This window comes from Colobus angolensis, unplaced genomic scaffold (assembly GCF_000951035.1).
Source record: "Colobus angolensis palliatus isolate OR3802 unplaced genomic scaffold, Cang.pa_1.0 Scaffold162, whole genome shotgun sequence".
Classification (NCBI taxonomy): Eukaryota; Metazoa; Chordata; class Mammalia; order Primates; family Cercopithecidae; genus Colobus; species Colobus angolensis.
This window is the reverse complement of record NW_012114733.1, coordinates 5082335-5102321: the sequence shown is the minus strand read 5'-3', so window position 1 is coordinate 5102321 and position 19987 is coordinate 5082335. Positions and strand designations below refer to the sequence as shown.

Sequence of the window (19987 nt, the reverse complement as noted above, 5' to 3'; positions counted from 1 at the left end):
TCCCCTATCCAAGGAAAGCCAGAAGGGTCTGAGCCTGAGGAACTATGGCACAGATACTGTGCTTGTCCCATGGTCTTGGCAACCTGCAAACCAGGAGATCCCCTCCGGTGCCTACCTTACCAGGGACCTGGCTTTCAAGCACAAAACTGAGTGGCCAATTGGGCAGACACTGAACTAGCGGCAGGAACTCTTTTTCTTCCCCCCTATACCCCAGTGGTGTCTGGAATGCCCGCGAGACAGAACTGTTCACTCCCCTGGAAAGGGGTGCTGAAGCCAGGGAGCCAAGTGATCTGGCTCGGCGGGTCCCACCTACACAGAGCCCAGGAAACTAAGATCCACTGGCTTGAAATTCTCACTGCCAACACAGCAGCAATCTGAGATCTACCTGGGACATTCGAGCTTGGTGGAGGGAGGGGCGTCCACCATTGTTGAGGCTTGAGTAGGCGGTTTTATGGTCACAGTGTAAACAAAGCCACTAGGAAGTTCAAACTGGGCAGAGCCCACTGCAGCTCGGCAAGACTGCTATGGCCAGACTGCCAGATTCCTCCTCTCCGGACAGGGCATCTCTGTAAAAAAAGGCATTAGCAGACTTAAACATCCCTGCCTGACAGCTCTGAAGAGAGCAGCGGACCTCCCAGCACAGCATTCAAGCTCTGCTAAGAGTCAGACTGCCTCCTCAAGTGGGTCCCTGACCCCTGTATATACTGACTGGGACACACCTCCCAGCAGGGGCCAATAGACACCTCATACAGGAGACCTCCGGCTGGCGTCTGGGAGGTGCCCCTCTGGGTCAAAGCTTCCAGAGGAAAGAACAGGCAGTAATCTTTGCTGCTCTGCAGGCTCTGCTGGTGATACCCAGGCAAACAGGATCGGGAGTGGACCTCCAGCAAACTCCAGCAGACTGGCAGCAGAGGGGCCTGACTGTTAGAAGGAAAAGAAACAAACAGAAAGGATTAGCATGCCCACTCAAAGACCCCATCTGAAGGAAACTAACATCAAAGACCAAAGGTAGATAAATCCACAAAGATGGGGAAAAACCAGGGCAAAAAGGCTGAAAATTCCAAAAACCAGTGCGTCTCCTCATCCAAAGGATCACAACTCCTTGCCAGCAAGGAACAAAACTGGATGGAGAATGAGTCTGACAAACTGATAGAAGTAGGCTTCAGAAGTTGGGTAATAACAAACTCCTCCAAGCTAAAGGAGCATGTTCTAACCCAATACAGGGAAGCTAAGAACCTTGAAAAAAGGTTAGTTGAATTGCTAATTAGAATAATCAATGTAGAGAAGAACATAAATGACCTGATGCAGCTGAAAAACACAGCACGAGAACTTTGTGAAGAATACACTAGTATCAATAGCCGAATTGATCAAGCAGAAGAAAGGATATCAGTAATTGAAGATTAACTTAATGAAATAAAGAGAGAAGACAAGATTAGAGAAAAAAGAATAAAAAGGAATGAACAAAGTCTCCAAGAAATATGGGACTGTGTGAAGAAAACAAATCTACGTTTGATTGGTGTACCTGAAAGCGAAGGGGAGAATGGAAGCAAGTTGGAAAACATTCCTCAGGATCATGTGTGGAACATGTATACCTATGTAACAAACATGCACATTCTGTACGTGTAACCAAGAACTGAAAGTATAATTTTTAAAAAAGAAAACAAAATAGACAGAACTTAGTAAAATACTAAGTTGATAACTATGTCAATTTACTTTTCTAACAAGTGTTCATACTATTTCAGTAATTTTGCTTACAGAAATAGTTTGTAAATTCTAAAGAAGCGAACATAAATTATGTTCCCTCATTATACTATTTCTTCTGTAATATATGATATGAACTTGTTTGTTCTGTTCTACATTATGTCTATTCCTTTTTCTCCTTAAAAGATAATTTACTTTTAAGTTTCTTAGACACTAGAACTGAGAACAGAACCCTAGCTTAAAAAGTACTTGAGTTCCCTTCATAGCATACTAGAAGAAAAAAAAAAGAAGTTAAAAAGGAAATAAAAGTACTTGAGTTTATATGGCCTCAACTAAATTAAATTGGTTTAGTGTCCAATCTGATTGTTTGCAATGAGTATTTCAATATGACACAAAAAGCTTTTGAAATCTATTAGGAAAGTTCAAGTTTTATGGCTTTATGTATATCCAATCTAAGAGTTAATATCAAGAAAAACATTTTGGTCCATTTCATGTAACTGGTGTTAGGTACTGTATTGTTACTACGTATGGTTAAAGTGGTAGAGGTTTTATTGTAATTTTAAGTTAACAGAATGAAAAAGAATAACACAACATAATCATAATGTTAATAAAAAGACAAAAAGGGTTTTCAGCATAAAAAGTGTCATTTACAGAAACTACAATAATACAAAGAACATTTTCTTACCCATCAAATAAAAAGTCTAAACATCAGCAAAGGTTTCTTATATTCTAAGAATTGGTGGGACCTGACAGAAGTATCAGTGAAAATGTCATCAAGACTATATGTGAATATTAGACGAGATGTGCATAATTAGCTTCATCTCAGCAAAATTTAGCAAGAGATTTTTTGGTACAACCAATATGGCAACATTTATTAGACAATGTCACGTAGAGTTGTCTCTTTTTTCGAGAATGAGTATCCAAGCCTAAGGATTTTAATTCTGAAGGACTACTGTCTGTGGCTTCACTTTGTCTATTGAGAATAATTTTCTTAAATTCTTCAAAGCTAAGATTGGAATCTTTTAATACAGGTACATGTTGTTGTAGCTCTGGTAATGCTGGCTGCCTCTCAGACAGAGTTAACTTCAGCTCCTGTGGCAAATTAGCAACAAATTCTGACATCATATTTATGGTTTCTGTATCTTGGTTGATGAGGGATGGCACAATTTCTGTTAAATTAAAAAAAAAGGTGTATGTGAGGGTATATTCATGTCAAAGAGCACTCAGAAAAACTATGAATGTTGACGCAGACAAAAAAAAAAAGCATTGCATCAATATAAATTAAACATTGAAACAAAATAAGCAAGCATCCTAATATCTAAACATTTAGCTTACTTACAGTTGGACACCTTAAAGTTCCATAATTTTACCAAGGCTCTGCTTTACCCCAGTGGTCCTCTCTCATCTCTCTTCATGATACCCTCAGGGCTTTTATCATAGTACTTTTAACTCTCCCTGACATTAATCTGCCATCTTTCTGAAGTCATGTAAGTCACTGAAAACAGTTTGACCACACATCGTGGTCATTTTCTTGGATTCTTCTTACTTAAGTCATTTTCTTCCATTGCTAAGCTATGACTTATGATATTATGAGTTGTAATAATAACCCTAGAAAAAGATATTATTTTAAGCTATTGAATGTTTCTTGGTGGGAAGTTACTCCTGGAGGATAAAGTTAAAGAGACAGAATTTCCAACACTTGTGATCTAATCAGCAGGCGAAAGAAGTCTCTGATGTTCCTTAACCATCTATTTAACAATTTGTCTTCCCCAGAGTATTTACCCCAAATCAATAGTATTTTATATGAAAGAGAGAAGTGGGTTAAAGAACACTAACCAGAAATCACTGGTTTAAGAAGAGATTCGTATCTGCTGTGGAGTATGTGTACTGACTAATGTTTTCTGTCTGATGTTTGTTCCAAAGCTGCAGATCATGCACTATGCAAGATCTGTGTATCCCCTAGGAAGGGAGCCTGTTCTTACACAGCAACTCAGGCTGGCCAAATGTGAAGCCTGGGACTTGGGCTGGGAACCTGCTGGACACCCAACTGACATCCTCCATCTTTGTACCCATTCAGCTCAGTTGAACATTCATTACCTGTTTCCATGTCTCTGGAACTGCCAGCTAAAAGATATAAATGTTTTTAAATGTTTCTTGCTCTCAAAAAGCTTACAGTGAGCTAAACCCTCTCCTGACCTTAACTGTCCTAATTATACAACTTAATAGTTTTATTTCACAAAGAAATTAGAAACACTGATGATGTTTACATTATAGTGTAAACCCAGATCAGATCTTGCTGCTCTCTTCCTGGACAGCAAAACTGTCCATTAACAAGGCATTACTCTTGAAGTAATGAAAAGAAACAGAAGAGAGGAGTAAATCTAAGTATGGGAGGCAGACACCTCTGGTTAACCACGGATACCTGCTGAAGAGGAAACCATGGCCCTTCACCTAGACAGTGGTAGTTCTGGGGCTGATCATTTCCTGAGTTTTGTGGCAAGAGACTCAGTTGTTCCCCTTTTAGCCAACAACAAACTTCAACAGTTGGAGTTTGACAGAGGAATTAAGAAAAAAAAACTGTAGTATTTCATCTTCCCTCCTAACACTCTCCCTCATTCATGTTCTAAACTGGAAATGACAGATGAGAATTTATATCATTTTTTGTTAAATGAGAGGTTTTGGCATTTCCCCTGAGTAAGACATCCTAAATTTAATTCAATTTCCTCATAGAAACCTCTCTTTGATCCAACCTAAACTTTCTGTAGTTGGGGCCTTACTAAATGTTGATAAAAGCTGATGGTAATCTTCTATATTAAAGCCAGTTAAATGAGTCAGCCAAAACAGTTAGTTTGTATTAAGTTTATTCATAGGCTGTGTATTTTGTACTCTTTAATTAAAATTATATTTTTAAACCTGTTTTGAAATATTTCATCCATAACACCTTTAGCTATGGAACCTAGGCTCAGAGAAAATATTCTGTCTGAATTCATACAAATACCCCTATTTAATGTATTTTGGATGTAAATCTCACTAAAATAGGCCTCTTCTAGTTTAAAGTGTATCTTATTTTTAAAAGGGATGCAGTGAATATTATTTTGGCACATACTGTAGGATGAAATGGATGGCTAACAATGTAATAATGTGAAAGCAAATAGCAACTACCTAACAGTAGAAGTGTGAAAACTCATATCAATCACAAATTACTGACATGTACTTCCAAAATGATTCCTACCTAGTAATGGTAAACATTTGTCTTAATCTCCATGTGCAGGCAATGTTTTCTTAGTTTACTTTCAGTTAAATTATATTGCACAGCAATAAAGAAAATTCTTTAAAAAAATACTTTGTAATGTCATGTCTCTTCAAAGGAAATAAAAATGTAGCCATATCTATATACAAATGCGCTCAATGAACTATTTTCAGCAAAAATTTAGAAATAAACTAAATATCCACCAAACAATCTTTAAGCATATGTGGCAGATTTATGACAAAAAATACTACACAGGAATTTTAAATTGTGTTTTGGGATAATAACAATGTGAGAAACGGCTCAAAGTATAATGGTGAGTGAAAAGGCAAAAGATATACATATACCTATCCAAATGTTAACATTTCTTTCTACTTGTTTAATATAATTTCATTTTCTCATAAAATTCATATATACTTTTCAAAGTCTTTAATATCTACAAGTGCTTCCATTTTTATCCCTGCATTAATGTACATTTTTGTCTTTAATATGAGCATTACTACTTATACAGTCAGAAAAGGTGGAATAATAAAGCAATTCTGGTTTTCTCTACTTTGAATCAGTAAATTCCCAGACTTTGTGGTACTTTTGTAGTAATGTTACACAAAAGTCATGTAAAAACTGCCATTAAATAAATCGAACTCTAACAATGTAGAAAAGTAAATAACTTTAGAAGCATACTTTAAATCTCATAAAAGAGAACTAAATGTATTTCTATTAGAGTCATTTATATACAGTATATGCATATAGTCTATAAAATTTAGTTGTGGTTTATCATAAATTACGTCATATTAATATAAAACACTTAATATTTGCAAACTGCGGTTACCTTCTCTGAATTTAATATGATCCATTACACTTCTTAGACTAGTGTATACCTCCGTGAGTTTCCACTGTTACTTTATAAATACAAAAGATCAAGCTGCACTCAACTCTTAAGATCTTGCTTTTAAAGCAAACCCACTGCAGCTTCCAAATGCTTGAAAGTATCAGTAGGGTCTTCAGCTATGCTGTTCTGAAGGGCCTGCTTCCCTTGTCTCTGGTCTTCTTGAGTTTCTCTAATAAGCATTCAAGCCTTTTCTTTCTCTTCCATCCCCTGTCTCACACATGAACTTCAATACCCAGATCAAAGAAGTGGGAGGCCAGGCTCTTTCATTTGGAATGTTTTTGTTTGTTTGTTTTAAAGAACGTTTCCAGTGGCATAGGCCACAGCCCAACTTTTCTACTACGAGAGTCAATAAGCATAAGGCCCTTCCTGTATTCCCATTACGGGACCCTCACAGAGACCTCAGAGCGTTGCCCCGTCCTACAGGCGCACAAACAGGCTTGATAACCAGCGCACCGCCTCAGCGTTTGCCCCCTTTCCTCTCTATCCGAGATGCCCTGTCCACGTGCCCCCACCAGCATGCCCGCGGTCTGGCCGCCTGGCTTTCCTGTGGGGTACAGGAGTGCGCCCGGCCTGCTGCGGGTCTCCGGGCAGCGTCACCTCCTCTGAGGCTTCCCCTTCCTTTCCACCCCGTCACTCTAGCTGCTTTGTGGGAAGGGCACCAAGGAACTCTTCCTATTCTCGGTGCTTTCCTTCCGTCTGGTGAGATTCCCAGTGAGACTGCTTGAATAAAATCACCTGGCAAAGGAAAAAACCCAAACTTTAGGAACCACCCACGGTGGAGTAGGAGCTGAGCACTGACAGCCAATGAGATCTCGAGTGGGAAGTGCAGGCCGCCGTTCCAATTGGGCGGCCACCCGAGAGTAACCAATAGGAAGTGCAGGAAGGCGGGGCGGGAGCTCTCACCTTCCACTGGTCTAGGTTTCAGAGGAGCATCTTCCTGGTTCAGAGACCTTTTGCCCAAGGTGCTCTTGCCGCAAATGGCAATCTGCGCGCGAGCTAATTCGCGGCCGCATGCTTTAATAACGTCGTCCATCCATTTGGCCGCGACTACTCTGGAAAATTGGTTCAGTAGTAAACAGACTCCTAGCAGATGAAACAAGAACAGGCGAGGCATCCTGGGCCTGGTCTCTCCTGGAGGTCTGGGTGTTGCAACCTTTCAGCACTGCAGCTGCTGTGGCCTACAGACCTGGGCCTGTGTGCCTGTCCGGGGCTTTAGGCAGCTTTCCCTACCGGGCTCAACCAGTCTTTTATATCCCTTGGGCTGTCACTCAGCTCTTAAGGCAAGGGTGCCAGCTCCACCCCTTTCCCACACCTCTCCACAGAATTTTCTTCCTCAGCACTTGGTCTCCCTCCCCGCCTTTCCTTCATTTGCCCATCCCTGTGTCCTTGGCCCTTTTACAGTTGTGTTTTTTCTTTCATTACCCTCAAATAATTTTGTATACTTAGGTAAAGTTATTTTAGATATGAAGCCTTTCTTTTCACACACACACAAATAAAATTGAGATTGCCCATATTCTTACAACCCAGTTTTCCAGAGTGAACATTTGCCAAAAAGCCCTTCTAACCTAAATAAGATTATAGATTATCTTATAAATTCAGTTAATTAGTATAGTGTTCGGTATATCAATCCATAAATATATAATGGATGAATAAATAAATTGTTGATGAGAGGGAAAACTGATGACTTTTAATCTGAATCCAGGTAAAAACGTTAAAATTCCCAGTAACATCATTTTAGGCTTGTGCAGTAATGTCTTTAATTTACAACACAATTTCTCCCTTGGACTTTCCTTCCACTCTCGGGGATAAGTTTGATTGTAACTAGTTATCTGAACATTTTAATTTAAAATCCTACTCTACATCTCTAGAGACTGGAGAACATACCACACACACACAGAGAGAGAGAGAAAGAGAGAGAGAGAGAGAGAGAAGAAAAAAAGCAGTGGAAATCCCACAATCTCACAAAGAATATTTTGGTAACAAATTTCAGCACAAAGATATGTTCATTTCTTTACTGCATTTTGTGTTTGCTGCACCTGGTAAGAGGTGATTTTTTACCACCATCTAATTTAACGTTTTAAAGATCCACACAGTTCTAGATAATATGGTTAGTAGACAACCCTTCTAGCTGTAAATTTTTAGTACAAATAGGTTCATTTTTTAAAATAACTTACTTTCTTGTGTTCATAATACACTCAGATTAGTTCAGCTCCACCAAATGAACTGGAGACATGCAGGAAGTTAGGGTAGCTTTGAAATAAAACAATAACAATCTCTTAGTTACAAACATAACTATGGAATAAAATACTTCTAGTTTCTAGATTGCTGGTGATGTCAGTAGGCCCACTTAGCATTGGTCAAATGCCAAGCAATGTGTAATCCTTCAAAAAATACCTGACCAAGCCTATGAGACGGTCCAATGCAATCAATGCTTTTAAATGAGTTTTCACTAAAACACGCAGTTTGAGAGAGGCCTCTCAAAACTGAGGTTTGAAAACATTTTTGTGGGTTGACAGTCCTTGTAAAAGTAATCCACGCGCAAGGCTGTACTCCAAAGTAATTGCTCGTTAAAAATGTAAATTTCCAGGGATATCTTTGTGTGTGTGTGTGTGTGTGTGTGTGTATGTGTGTGCGAGTTTTTGTTTGTTTGTTTGTTTTACAAAGTTTGGCTCTTGTCGCCCAGGCTGGAGTGCAATGGTGTGATCTTGGCTCACTGCAACCTCCACCTCCCAGGTTCAAGCGATTCTCCTACCTCAGCCTCCCAAGTAGCTGGGATTACAGGTGTGCACCACCACCCTGGCTAATTTTTGTATTTTTAGTAGAGCCTGGGTTTCACCATGTTGGACAGGCTGGTCTCAAACTCCTGACCTCAGGTGATTCACCAACCTTGGCCTCCCAAAGTGTCCAGGGATATTTAGATTTTTTATGTTGCCTACATGGTTTTATAGAGTCCTTAATACTGTCCAGTACAATGGCTGCTTTCCCATTTTACAGAAAGAAGAAACAGATTGAGAGCTGTCACGCACTTATTCCAGGTAATTTTGGCCAGCACATATGCCAGATGTGGGCTTACCCTACTTCTAAGGATCACAGGAAAATGCAAGATTCACAGTCTTTACAGGCAGACTAAAAGGCATTTCATGTCCTTTAAATAAAAAGGAAATCTTTTTAAGGAGAAACAATAAATATGTCCATGCATACAGCTGTCAAGTGCTGGAGTTTGGGTTCTGACCCACGTGTACTGGATTCCAAACTCCCCTTTCTTTCATTTCCCTGTATCCTAGATCCAGTTCCAGTTGTAGTTCATCTGAATAGTGAAGGTTAATATGTATAGAGTAATGTCTTTGAATGTAGGACAGCAGGAATCATTGAGGCTGTAAGTGCTAGACAATGTTTCCCAGTGTCTCTGACAAGTAGCAGTGTCTATGTGACAGTTCTGTCTTATACAACCTAAGTACAAGTGTGGAGGTTTCTGGGAAAGCCTTTACTTCCTGATTCTAGCCCTAAGCCTTATTTCTCATTTCTTTCCTTCCTGAAGCAGACATAGAAAGGGAGGTGAAGTAGCCCTCTTGGGACCATGAGGTGTGGAGCATAAAGAGGAAGGTCTATATGCTTAGACACAGCTGCCTGGGAGGGTGGGAGTAGCCTGCTGGCAACATAGAGTGGCTAAATGGGGTTGGATACTTTTTCTCACAGGCTCTTATAAGTAACTTTTTAAGGTTTTTCTGTTATTTACTCTATCCTGAGATAGATGACAGATAGATAGATAATGTGTGTGTGTGTATATATATATAAATATGCAAAATACATTTTTATTAAAAAATAAACTTACAGTCATCAGTTTCCTATGAGAGTTTTAGGCATCCTTTAGTAGCATTTGAATTAGGTATTCTAAGGATTAAAGTGATTATTTGAGTGTTCATACTAGATGGTTTACCACAGGAAATCTTTGTACCACTGAAAGAGGAGTCATACATTAAAAAGCAGTGAATACAGGTTCTGGGGCCAGATGCCCTGCCTCCACGGATTTTGCGGAGGACAAGACGAGGGACATGGGTCATCATGGGCTCTGCCAAGCTGCGTTCTGCATCTGGAGGTGCATCTTTGTCTTGTCCAAGTCATAAGTTTCCTGGGCATTGCCCTAGTCCTTCTGTGTTGGAATCTCCATTTCATAGAGCACTCCTTTCAGCTTTGTCCCAGATGGCAGGTGACCTCTGAGCTTCTACAGCTCCATATTGAACTCCTTTGCTTGTGGCCTTCTATCTGTACCATCTTCCAGCGCCAACTTTGTCTATAGGGCTTGCCCAACAGTTGTAAGAGAAACTTATTTTTTTAAAAGATATAAAACCCTGCTCTTTTATATTTTACCACTAACCTCTTTTCCTAGCTTTGTATTTTCTACCAAATTCTTGTTGTTTTCCCTGATCTGTCAACAAAAGGCAACTCATACCTGATCCCAATGACAGTCAGTGCTACATTTGATCTATTTTTGTTTCTAGTTTTTTTAAATTATTATTTCATTGAGATTTGGAGAATAAGAAGAGGTAAACACTTTTATTCAAGCCTCCAGTGCTGACTCTCCCCAGGTGCCTTTGGAACTGCTCCAGAGGTTTATGCTTTCCTTTCAGATTATCGTGCTGCTTTACCCAGAAGAATCAAACAAGAAATGAAGGGCCATCGTGATCTTCAAAAAGTCTTCTTCTCAGCAAACTGCTGGAAATACCTTGGTTAAGAGATTAGGAATGATAAATAACTTCATTAGTTTTTTTCCTCACTTCTTACTTCTACTCAAGTAATAGCATATGTACTGAAAGAAAGTTCAGAAAGAATCACCACTGGCCAGATCTGGTGGCCCCAGTAATCATCATCCAGGCCTCAGAGAAACTGAAAAACGAAAACAAAACAATAAGATGTCACTGTTTGCTTTTACTGTGGTTTGTGGTTTTACTGTTATGCTGGGCATTGGCTCTCATGGGTGATCTCCAGTCTCTGACCATACAATCCAGCCATTGCCACAATCACATATGGAACATCACAAGGGACCCCAGAGCCTGGCTCCTCCATCTAAATTTAGGTTAAAATTAATGTCAAGGCATCAAGGGCTGATCTGTGCTATAAGGCCTAAAATTAATCCCAAACATTATGTGCCGCCCTGACATCTGGTAAAACTGGGATGGTCTCACATGGCCTGACCACAAGTTTCCCCCCTCATTCTGCTCTTGCAAACAACCCTCCACGTCAAGAGAGCCAGACACAGTTCCTGCTTATTCCTGAATAGCAAGTTTCAGCTCTCTGCCTGGAATTATTCAAAGAAGGTAGTCACATCCTCTCACGGTAACCAGGGGTCACCTCACCCTTTTCATACTACAAAGCCTGCCTCACACGGCCCCTCTTACTCAGTCTGTTCCCAGCTGCAACCCCCATGTGGCCCTGCATGGCATTTAGTGTCCTTATCCTCCATCCTGTAAGTCTATGTAATTAATAAATTTCTGTCAGTCTCATTAGTCCAGTACCACTTGTCATATGTTTGGCTATGTGCATAATCCTAAGGCAGGAATTCCTCCCGCTCCAACAGGGTGAATAGGAGGTGATTAAAACAACCAACTACTACAACTTATCTCCTCCTCTTCTTTCTTCCTAGAGGAACAGAGGAGTCGGTTCAGACTGTGTATAATGTGTTGTATGGTTCTCAGGGTCTCTTTGCTACCTCTTCCCACATCCCTTCTCACTCTCTGCTCAGTGTTGATAGAAAATGAGCCTCTCCAATGCAGAAATCATGATCTCTTTGTAACCTCTTCAGCTGTTTCCCAGTACCCCCAGCATGTAGTCTAGACTTCACAGCTGGCTTCTACAAGGTTCTTTAAGATCCCCTCTTCCTGTCTTCTCTCCAGCAGCATTTTCCTTTTCCTCTTCCACAACCCAGTCCTCAGTCCTACTCACTCCCTGACAGTTCCCCCACATTCCATGCTCTGGACCATTGGCCTTGCCACTACCGTTGCCTTTCCCTGTCCCTCCTGTGCCACTTTCTTTGCTTGATTATTTTCTTTTCAAAGGCAGGTCAAGCATCAACTACATGATGGATCTTTTGCTAACCATCTCTTCCACACTCAGCACCGCCCATCCCAGGTCCTCTACAGTCTGTTCCTTTTATCACAGCACTCACAACTCCTTACTTGTAGGTCTTTCCTACTAGACTGTGAGCTCTTTAGGGGCAGTGGCAAGCACACAGTGGCTGCTCAACACATCTTGGTTGAAGGAAATTTATAGATCTCATAATGAGGTGTGCGCAGCTTCCCTGGGGGTTGTGGGTGGAGGCATGGGAGCACCTAGTAGGCCCTGGCTACAGAGTATAAAATGAACTGAGTCCCCAGATTACTAGAACTAGGGAAAAGCAGAGTCCCTGTAATTAAAGATCCTGTGACACGCAGTGAGGAGATCCAGGCTGCCACAGGAGCACCAATCTTAGGGTGAGTCACATCTTTGAGGAGGGGGAGTAGAGTAGTTGTGTTGGGTAAAAGAGGAATCCTCAGGATTGTGGATGGGAGAGCAGGGAGTAGGAAGCAGGAGGAATATCTGCATCAGACTAAGGTCTAAGGAAGCAGGATTTTAGAGATGGCTTGGGGTTATCCCAGGGCAATCATGCCTAATTCCTCCCTCCACCAATGTTTTGCACCCTATTTAGTTCTGGTCTTTACATAGAGAAAGTTAGCTGCTTTAGCTCTTGCATTCTTTCCACCCTAGAAAGAGAACAAAACCAGGAGATTCTTGTGTGTGAAGTTGTGTTTGTGTGTAGGACTTCTTGTTTTCAGTAATTTCATACCCTTCCTCCCTGTACCTCTCCCCTACACCTCTGCCCAAACTGCCAAGTTTCAAAGGATTTAGGATCTATACTTATTTCCTAGGAAAAAACTAACATTCCAATGAAGTCCCACTCCTATCATTTAGAGTCTCTTCCTCTCTAGGGTGACTGATCTTTCAGATCCCCCAGTCGAGCATGGCTCCCACTCCCAATAGTTCGTGGCTTTAATCGAACCTTTAATATTATTATCTTTTCTCTCCTTTCTTAACATATCAATTATAACTCTTTTTGAACTGTTTTTAGAGGTTGCCCAAGAATTTGCAATATACATTTACAACTAATCCAAGTCTACTTTCTAATAACACTATCTTACTTCACTGGAGTACAAGTGTCTTATAATAAAAAGTAATTCTAATTCCTCCCTTCCATCTCTTGTATCATTGCTGTCATTTATTTCACTTAAACAGAAACATACACTAAGATATATATAAGCATACATAATCTAATACATTGTTTCAACTATTATTTTGAACAAAGTGTTCTGTTTTATCAATTAAGAATAAGAAAAATAAAAATTTCTGTTTTACCTTCACTTATTCCTTCTCTGATATGCTTCCTTTCTTGATTTAGATCTGAGTGTTTGCTTTGGAAAGCCCTACTTGCAGAAACAAATGTGGTTCTAGCAAGATCTAGATCTCAGTCCAAGAATTCACCATGAGCTCATCTGGCTGGAGAACAAATGCACTCTAAGGTGATAGGCCATCACCTGACTCAAATAATTGCTTCTTGACATACCATAACTTTCAACAAAGTGAAATCTCTAAGGTTAGGACAAACTGAAGACTGGACCAACAACAGGAGTAACTGAAGGCCAAAACCAAGATATTTTGAAGAATTTATTTCACATGTACAAGATGAGCATGTGTGGGGGGTATGTGTATGTGTGCATGTATGTGTGTGCACGAGCAGGCATGTGATGGGAGGAAGGATATAAACCTCACTAGAACTAATGTAGCTGACAGGGAAAACATCCGGGGTTCTAATTGGACACATTCTTAACACAAGAATACAATTTTTAAGTACGTCACCATCGCCAGCATGCCCAAGAGAAAGGCTGAAGGGGATGTTAAAGGAGATAAAGTCACGATGAAGGCTGAACCACAGAGAAGATCCACGAGGTTGTCTGCTAAACCTGCTCCTCGAAAGCCAAAGCTCAAGTCTAAAAAGGCCCATGCAAAGACAGGAGAGAAGGGACCCAAAGGAAAAAAGGGAAAAGCTGATGCTGGCAAGGAGGGGACTAACCCTGCAGAAAATGGAGATGCCATAACAGACCAGGCACAGAAAGCTGAAGGTGCTGGAGATGCCAAGTGAAGTGTGTGCATTTTTGATAACTGTGTACTTCTGGTGACTGAGAGTTCGAAACACAATTTTTAAAATCAAGTTTTATAAAAATGCAGAATTTTGTTTTACTTTTTTTTTAAGCTATGTTGTTAGCACACAGAGCACTTCATTGTTGTTTTGGGGGGAAGGGGCATATGTCACTAACAGAATGTCTCTGAAGCTGGATTGATGTGAGGAAAACACCTTTCCCTTCTAGTTTTGAGAGACTTCCTCTTGGCTCCCAGGACGAGGGATTCCCTGATTTTGACACATATGGCCACTTTGGCACAAAGCCTCGTGGTATGGAAAAACAAATTCTTTTTATGTCCTCTTCTCCCTTTCCATCTTTCAGCATAGGTTTAACTCCCTTAAGCCTAGACATCTGTTGGGACCTGACCCCCAATCATTGGTTACAAGTATATCAGGCAATCTGGACTTTCCAGTGATGTCACTGAGATGGCACCTGTCAAAAGAGAAGTGGTTCCATTTCTAGATTGTGGATCTTCAGATAAATTCTGCCATTTTCTTTCCATTTCCACAAAGTCAGGGTCGGCTTGTGAAAAGTTATTAAACAACATGCTAGATGTGAAATGTCAACCCTCACTCTAAACTTTCTCTGTTCAGAGCATAAGATGAATACTTCATTGGGTTTTATAGTGGCTTTCTGATTTTTGGTAGTCCATTGAAGAAGGGAGTATGAAAGTTGTTGTATACTGTTAACGATTGTCTGCCCACATGATTGTTTATGGAAAGTATCTTTAATAAAGCTGGATACAGTTTGGCTTGGAAAAAAAAAGAATTGCTTGTGCTGCATCCCATAAGTTTTGGTATGTTGTTTCTATTTTCATTTGTCTAAAATACTTTTTAATTTCCTTTTTATTTTCTTTGACCCATTGCTTATGAGGAGGGTGTCTAATTTCTATATATTTCTAAATGTTCTGCAATTCCTTCTCCAAGTTAACAATTTGATTGCTAGTTTCATAACATTGTGGTACCAAAAATACTTGATGTGATTTCAACTTTCTTAAATTTGTTAAGACTTCTTTTGTGACCTAACACATGATCTAGCATGAAAAATGTTTTGTGTGTGCGTGAAAAGAATGTGTATTCTGCTGCTGTTGAATGGAATGGTCTGTATATGTCTGTTAGGTTCTTTTGACCCAAAGTATAGTTCAAGCCCAAGTTTCCTTATTTTCTATCTAGATGATTTTTGTGTTGCTAAAAGTGAGATACTGAAGTCCTCTGCTACTATTATATTTCAATCTATCTATCTCTTCTGATCTATTAATATTTGTGTTATAAATATATAGATTCTCTGAGTTGAATGCATGTGTTTACATTATATCTTCTTCATGAATTGACCTTTTTATCTCATTATATAATAACCTTCTTTATCTCATTTTAGTTTTTGACAATGTCTATTTTGTCTTATTTAAGTATAGCTACCACCGATTTCTTTTGGTTTCCCTTTGTATGAAATATCTTTTTACAACTTTTCCTGTTCAATCTATGTGTATTCTTAAAGGAGAAGCAAGTTGGGTCTTGTTTTTTGTTTATCTCCCTCTTGGCCATTCCAGTGTACTTCAAAATGATTCCATGTTGGTTTAGTCCAGGAAGCAATAGTAAGGAAGTCACTATCAGGTAGGTGAGAAGCAGGTTGTGGACTTGTTGTCCACCCAAGCAACCGCAGCAAGAGAAACAATCATGGTCATGAAATACATCTTAGGTTTTTCTTCCTTTAGTGTGAAGAGGCATTTCCACCAACCTACAGTTCTGCATCGAGTTTTTACTACATTGCTGCAAATTTCATGGAATTTTTGCTGTTGTTCAGTGGTCCATTTATTGGAGCCAAAAATTCTAGGCACTAGAATGGGAACAAGGTAGTCAGCCAAGCACGAAAACATAACAAAACAGGAAACGCCGGACAGAACAGATGGATCTAGATAGTAGATAATCAGAAACACCAAAGAAATCACACAGATGATGGCGGGTGGAAACCAGGCTCTTTCCCATCGGAGGACTTTATCAGCAATCAGCATCACTTCTCCCCATCCTTGCAGCTGTTCTTCCAGACTAGAAGTCTCTGCAGCCAGCAGATTGGTGCTGCGATTATCTCCCTCTGCCACCGTCTCCGGGATGCCGTCTCTGTGAGCTCAGGCCACCTGCCCAGTGAGACCTCCAACTGAGACCCACACAGCGACCACCTGGTGAGAGCATTTGAAATCCACTATTTTATGATATCAGTAAGATAACCTAACTAGAAGCTCCCAATACTCACCACATCCCTCCCAAAGATAGCCAAAACAATAAGTAAGCAACTACATTTTGATGAAAATAACTAAAGGAGAATGTTAGAATACATTAAAGGTGTATTAGAAACTCTGCAGTGTGCAGAAACCCAGGGTGGCCACATAGACAACAGAAGGAAATACCTCACCTCCACCACCCTATCCCCACATCAGGATCAGTTGGAACCAGGAGGAAATTCTCCTTGCAGGGAAAAGGTAAGGAAGAGGATCACAGCAGCCCCCATCACCACCTTAGGCACCTACAGTCCTCACCTCTGGTGACCCCTGCAGTTCTCACAGGCACTAAGCCCAGCTGAGGGAACTCCTTAGAATCCACACAGCTACACTCCCCACAGAGGAGGAGACAATACTCACCACTGTGGCCCACATGGTTACTGCATTTGAAATCAGAAACACTGTTGGAATGTATCCTGTTCTGGGGGTAGGTAGCCACAGTACCCTTCCATTCCTCCAGCTTTGTTGCTGTTGAACCACCTCCACATGGTTGCACACCATCCACAAGCTGAGCTGCTGCTCTATCCTATTTCTTGGGGCCAAGCTGCAATGGAGATGCTCCATCCACCCCTCCATGTTGCTTTTGGCCCTGCCCCATTAAGGCTTGAGCTGAAATGGCACTCAGCCTCCTAAAGAATTGGTTCCTTGGCTGCTCAGAGCAGTCATGCACCTCCATTCCTGAATGGAAGCAGCACCTTGCCTCCAGGAAATCAGTGTCATGGCCAAGCCAAATCAGTTGCACATCTCAGGGATGAGATGACATGGTATTTTACGTCTTAGATAAACAGAGCACTGACTGAGCTGGGTCACCTTACCCTACACGTTGAATAATTGTAGTACCCTGCTTTCCTGGAACTGGACTAGTCCATTAGAGTGTGAGCTGCTGAGATACCCCCATCCCCAACGAATGGAATCATTGCTGCCCTGCTCTTTTCCTTCCAGGGCCCAAGTGACGTCTGCCTTCTGCTATTCCAGGGTCCTTGCTGCTGTCTCACGTGGCTTCACAGAATCTGGGATACTGCCATGTCCCACTATCCTCAGGTCCAGAATCCCCACTGTGCAGTCCCTTGTGTCCTGGGGCCTAAGTTGCAATGGTGCCCTATTGGCTCTGTTTCCCAAATTGCAGTTGTACCTTTTTTCTGGGTCTTAACCTTTAGGTGGGTCAATGCTACGCCATGCCGTCCAGAGTCAAAATCTTTCCCTACTAAAGGCACTTTCTAAAGTTTGGAGGAGGTGCTGTTCCACCAGATGCACAGACATCAATTCGGGGACATAAGAAACATTAAAAAGCGAGAAACATGACATCAATAAAAGACAAGGTGCCAGTAACTGACCCCAAGGAAAAGGAAGTTTATGGGTTGCCTGAAAAGGAATTAAAAATAATAATCTTAAGGAAACTCAGATAGATCTGAGAGAATACAGATAGACAATTCAGCAGAATCAGGAAAGCAATTCATCATCTTAATGAGACATTCAATAAAGAACAAAACAGAAATCTTGAAGCTGAAGAACCACTGAGTGAATAAATAAAAAACATAATAGAAAGCTTCAACAGCAGACTAAATCAAGCAAGCACAAGGAAGAAACTCTGCATTTGAAGATAGGTCTTATGAAATTATCCAACGAGAAGGAAAAAAACCAAAAAACAAAAAGTGTGAAGACAGCCAACGGGACATATGGGACATCATTAAGCAAACAAACTTTTGCATTATGGGAGCTCTACAGGGAGAAGAGATAAATGTGCAGAAAGTGTATATAATGAAATAATTGCTGAAAACTTCCCAAGTTTTGGAAGAGATATGAACATCCAGATCAAGGAGCTCCAAAGTTCCCAAACAGATTGATCTCAAATAGGTCCTCTCCAAGTTGCATTACAACTAACTGTCAAAGGCCAACCAAAGAGAGAATTTCAAAAGCAGCAAGAGAACAGCATCAAATCATATATGAGAGGATTCCCATTAGACGACGAGCAAATTTCTCAGCAGAAAACCTGCAGGTCAGGACAGGTGAGATGATACATTTGAAGTGCTGAAAGAAAAAAATTTTCAGATGAGAATACTATACTCAACAAAGTATCCTTTAGAGATGAAGGAGAAATAAAGTCTTCCTCAGACAAACAAAAGAAGTTGAGGAAATTCATTACCACTATACCTGCCTTACAAGAAATGCTTAAGGGAGTCTTCAAGTGGAAATAAAAGGACACTAGTTACTAATATGAAGATATAAGAAAGTACCAAATTCACTGGCAAATGCATAGTCAAATCCAAAATATTCTAACATTATTATGGTGCTCTGTGAGTCATGTATACCTTATAGTATGAAGGTTAAAAGTCAAAAGAGTAAAAAATAATAACCATAATAACTCGTTAAGAAACACATAATTTTTGAGTATATATTTGTACTACTGTATTTATTAAGTACATACTTATCATTTACATATATATGTATATATGTGCATATAACATCTTTAGAACTTTCTTCTTATTATTTCTTTTTTTATTGTTTTCATATCAGTGATTTCTCTTTTTTTTATTACACTTTAAGTTCTGGGATACATGTGCAGAATGTACAGGTTTGTTACATAAGTATACACGTGCCATGGTGGTTTGCTGCACCATCAACCCGATATCTACATTAGGTATTTCTTCTAATACTATCCTTCCCCTAGCCCCTCACTGCCTGAAAGGCCCTGGTGTGTGATATTCCCCTCCCTGTATCCATGTGTTCTCGTTGTTCAATTCCCACTTATGAGTGAGAGCATGTGGGTTTGGTTTTCTGTTCCTGCGTTAGTTTGCTGAGAATGACGGTTTCCAGCTTCATCCATATCCCTGCAAAGGACATGAGCTTATCCTTTTTTATGGCTGCATAGTATTCCATGGTGTATATGCGCCACATTTTCTTTATCCAGTCTATCATGGATGGGCATTTGGATTGGTTCCAAGTCTTTGCTATTGTGAATAGTGCTACGGTAAACATACATGTGCATGTGTCTTCATAGCAGAATGATTTATAATCCTTTGAGTGTATACCCAGTAATAGGATTGCTGGGTCAAATGGTATTTCTGGTTCTAGATCCTTGAGGCATTGCCACACTGTCTTCCACAATGGTTGAACTAATTTAGAAATACATAATTTAAAAATATGTAAATTGTGAAATCAAAAATATAAACGAGGAAGTTTAAAGTCTAGAATTGTTGTATGGGATTGAAATTAAGTTGCTATCAACATAAAAGAGTCTTATAACTATAAGATGTTTTATGTAAACCTCTTACACAACCTGAATACACAACTGATAAAGAGAAAGGAATCAAAACTTAGCACCACAGGAAATCATAAAATCACAAAGATAAACAACAAACAAAGGATCTATAAAACAACCAGAAAACAATTAACAAAAAGGCAATAGTAAGCCCTTACCTATCAATAATTACTTTGAACGTAAATGGATTAAATTCTCCAATCAAAATACATAAAGTGGCTGAATGGATAAAAAACCAAGATCCAACTATGTGCAGCTTATACAAGACACACTTCATCTTTAAGAACACACATACCCTGGGAGGCTGAAACAGGAGAACTGCTTGAACCCAGGAGGCAGAGGTTGCAGTGAGCTGAGATTGCATCATTGTACTCCAGCCTGGGCGGCACAGCAAGCCTCCATCTCAAAA

General features: G+C 40.2%; 1 protein-coding gene and 2 pseudogenes across 2 annotated transcripts in view; 1 reads left to right on the top strand and 2 right to left on the bottom strand.

Moving 5' to 3' along the window:
- Positions 1–2197: 2197 nt before the first annotated feature.
- Positions 2198–7333, bottom strand: RLN2 (relaxin 2). The gene is made up of 2 exons (XM_011937325.1): positions 6741–7333; positions 2198–2870 (listed from the first exon to the last, which is right to left on the bottom strand). Exons 1-2 carry the CDS (start codon positions 6949–6951, stop codon positions 2524–2526), a joined length of 558 nt encoding a protein of 185 aa, XP_011792715.1. The 5' UTR covers positions 6952–7333; the 3' UTR covers positions 2198–2523.
- Positions 7334–13734: 6401 nt separating this feature from the next.
- LOC105508455 lies at positions 13735–14007 on the top strand (annotated as a pseudogene).
- Positions 14008–14426: 419 nt separating this feature from the next.
- The window catches only part of LOC105508494, an 11785-nt pseudogene continuing 6224 nt past the window's right edge, over positions 14427–19987 (bottom strand). The window contains exons 2-3 of the transcript XR_001001277.1: positions 15549–16220; positions 14427–14569 (exon numbers count right to left, since the gene is read on the bottom strand). The product of XR_001001277.1 is annotated as an ADP-ribosylation factor-like protein 6-interacting protein 1 pseudogene (transcript). The remainder of the gene's footprint in view (positions 14570–15548; positions 16221–19987) is intronic.

Coding starts and splice junctions, on each gene's coding strand:
- RLN2 (XM_011937325.1), bottom strand. CDS start 6,951: ATGCCTCGCCTGTTCTTGTTTCATCTGCTAGGAGTCTGTTTACTACTG. Junction 2,871..6,740: donor GAAACCTAGACCAGTGGAAG/GTGAGAGCTCCC, acceptor TTAATTTAACAG/AAATTGTGCCATCCCTCATC.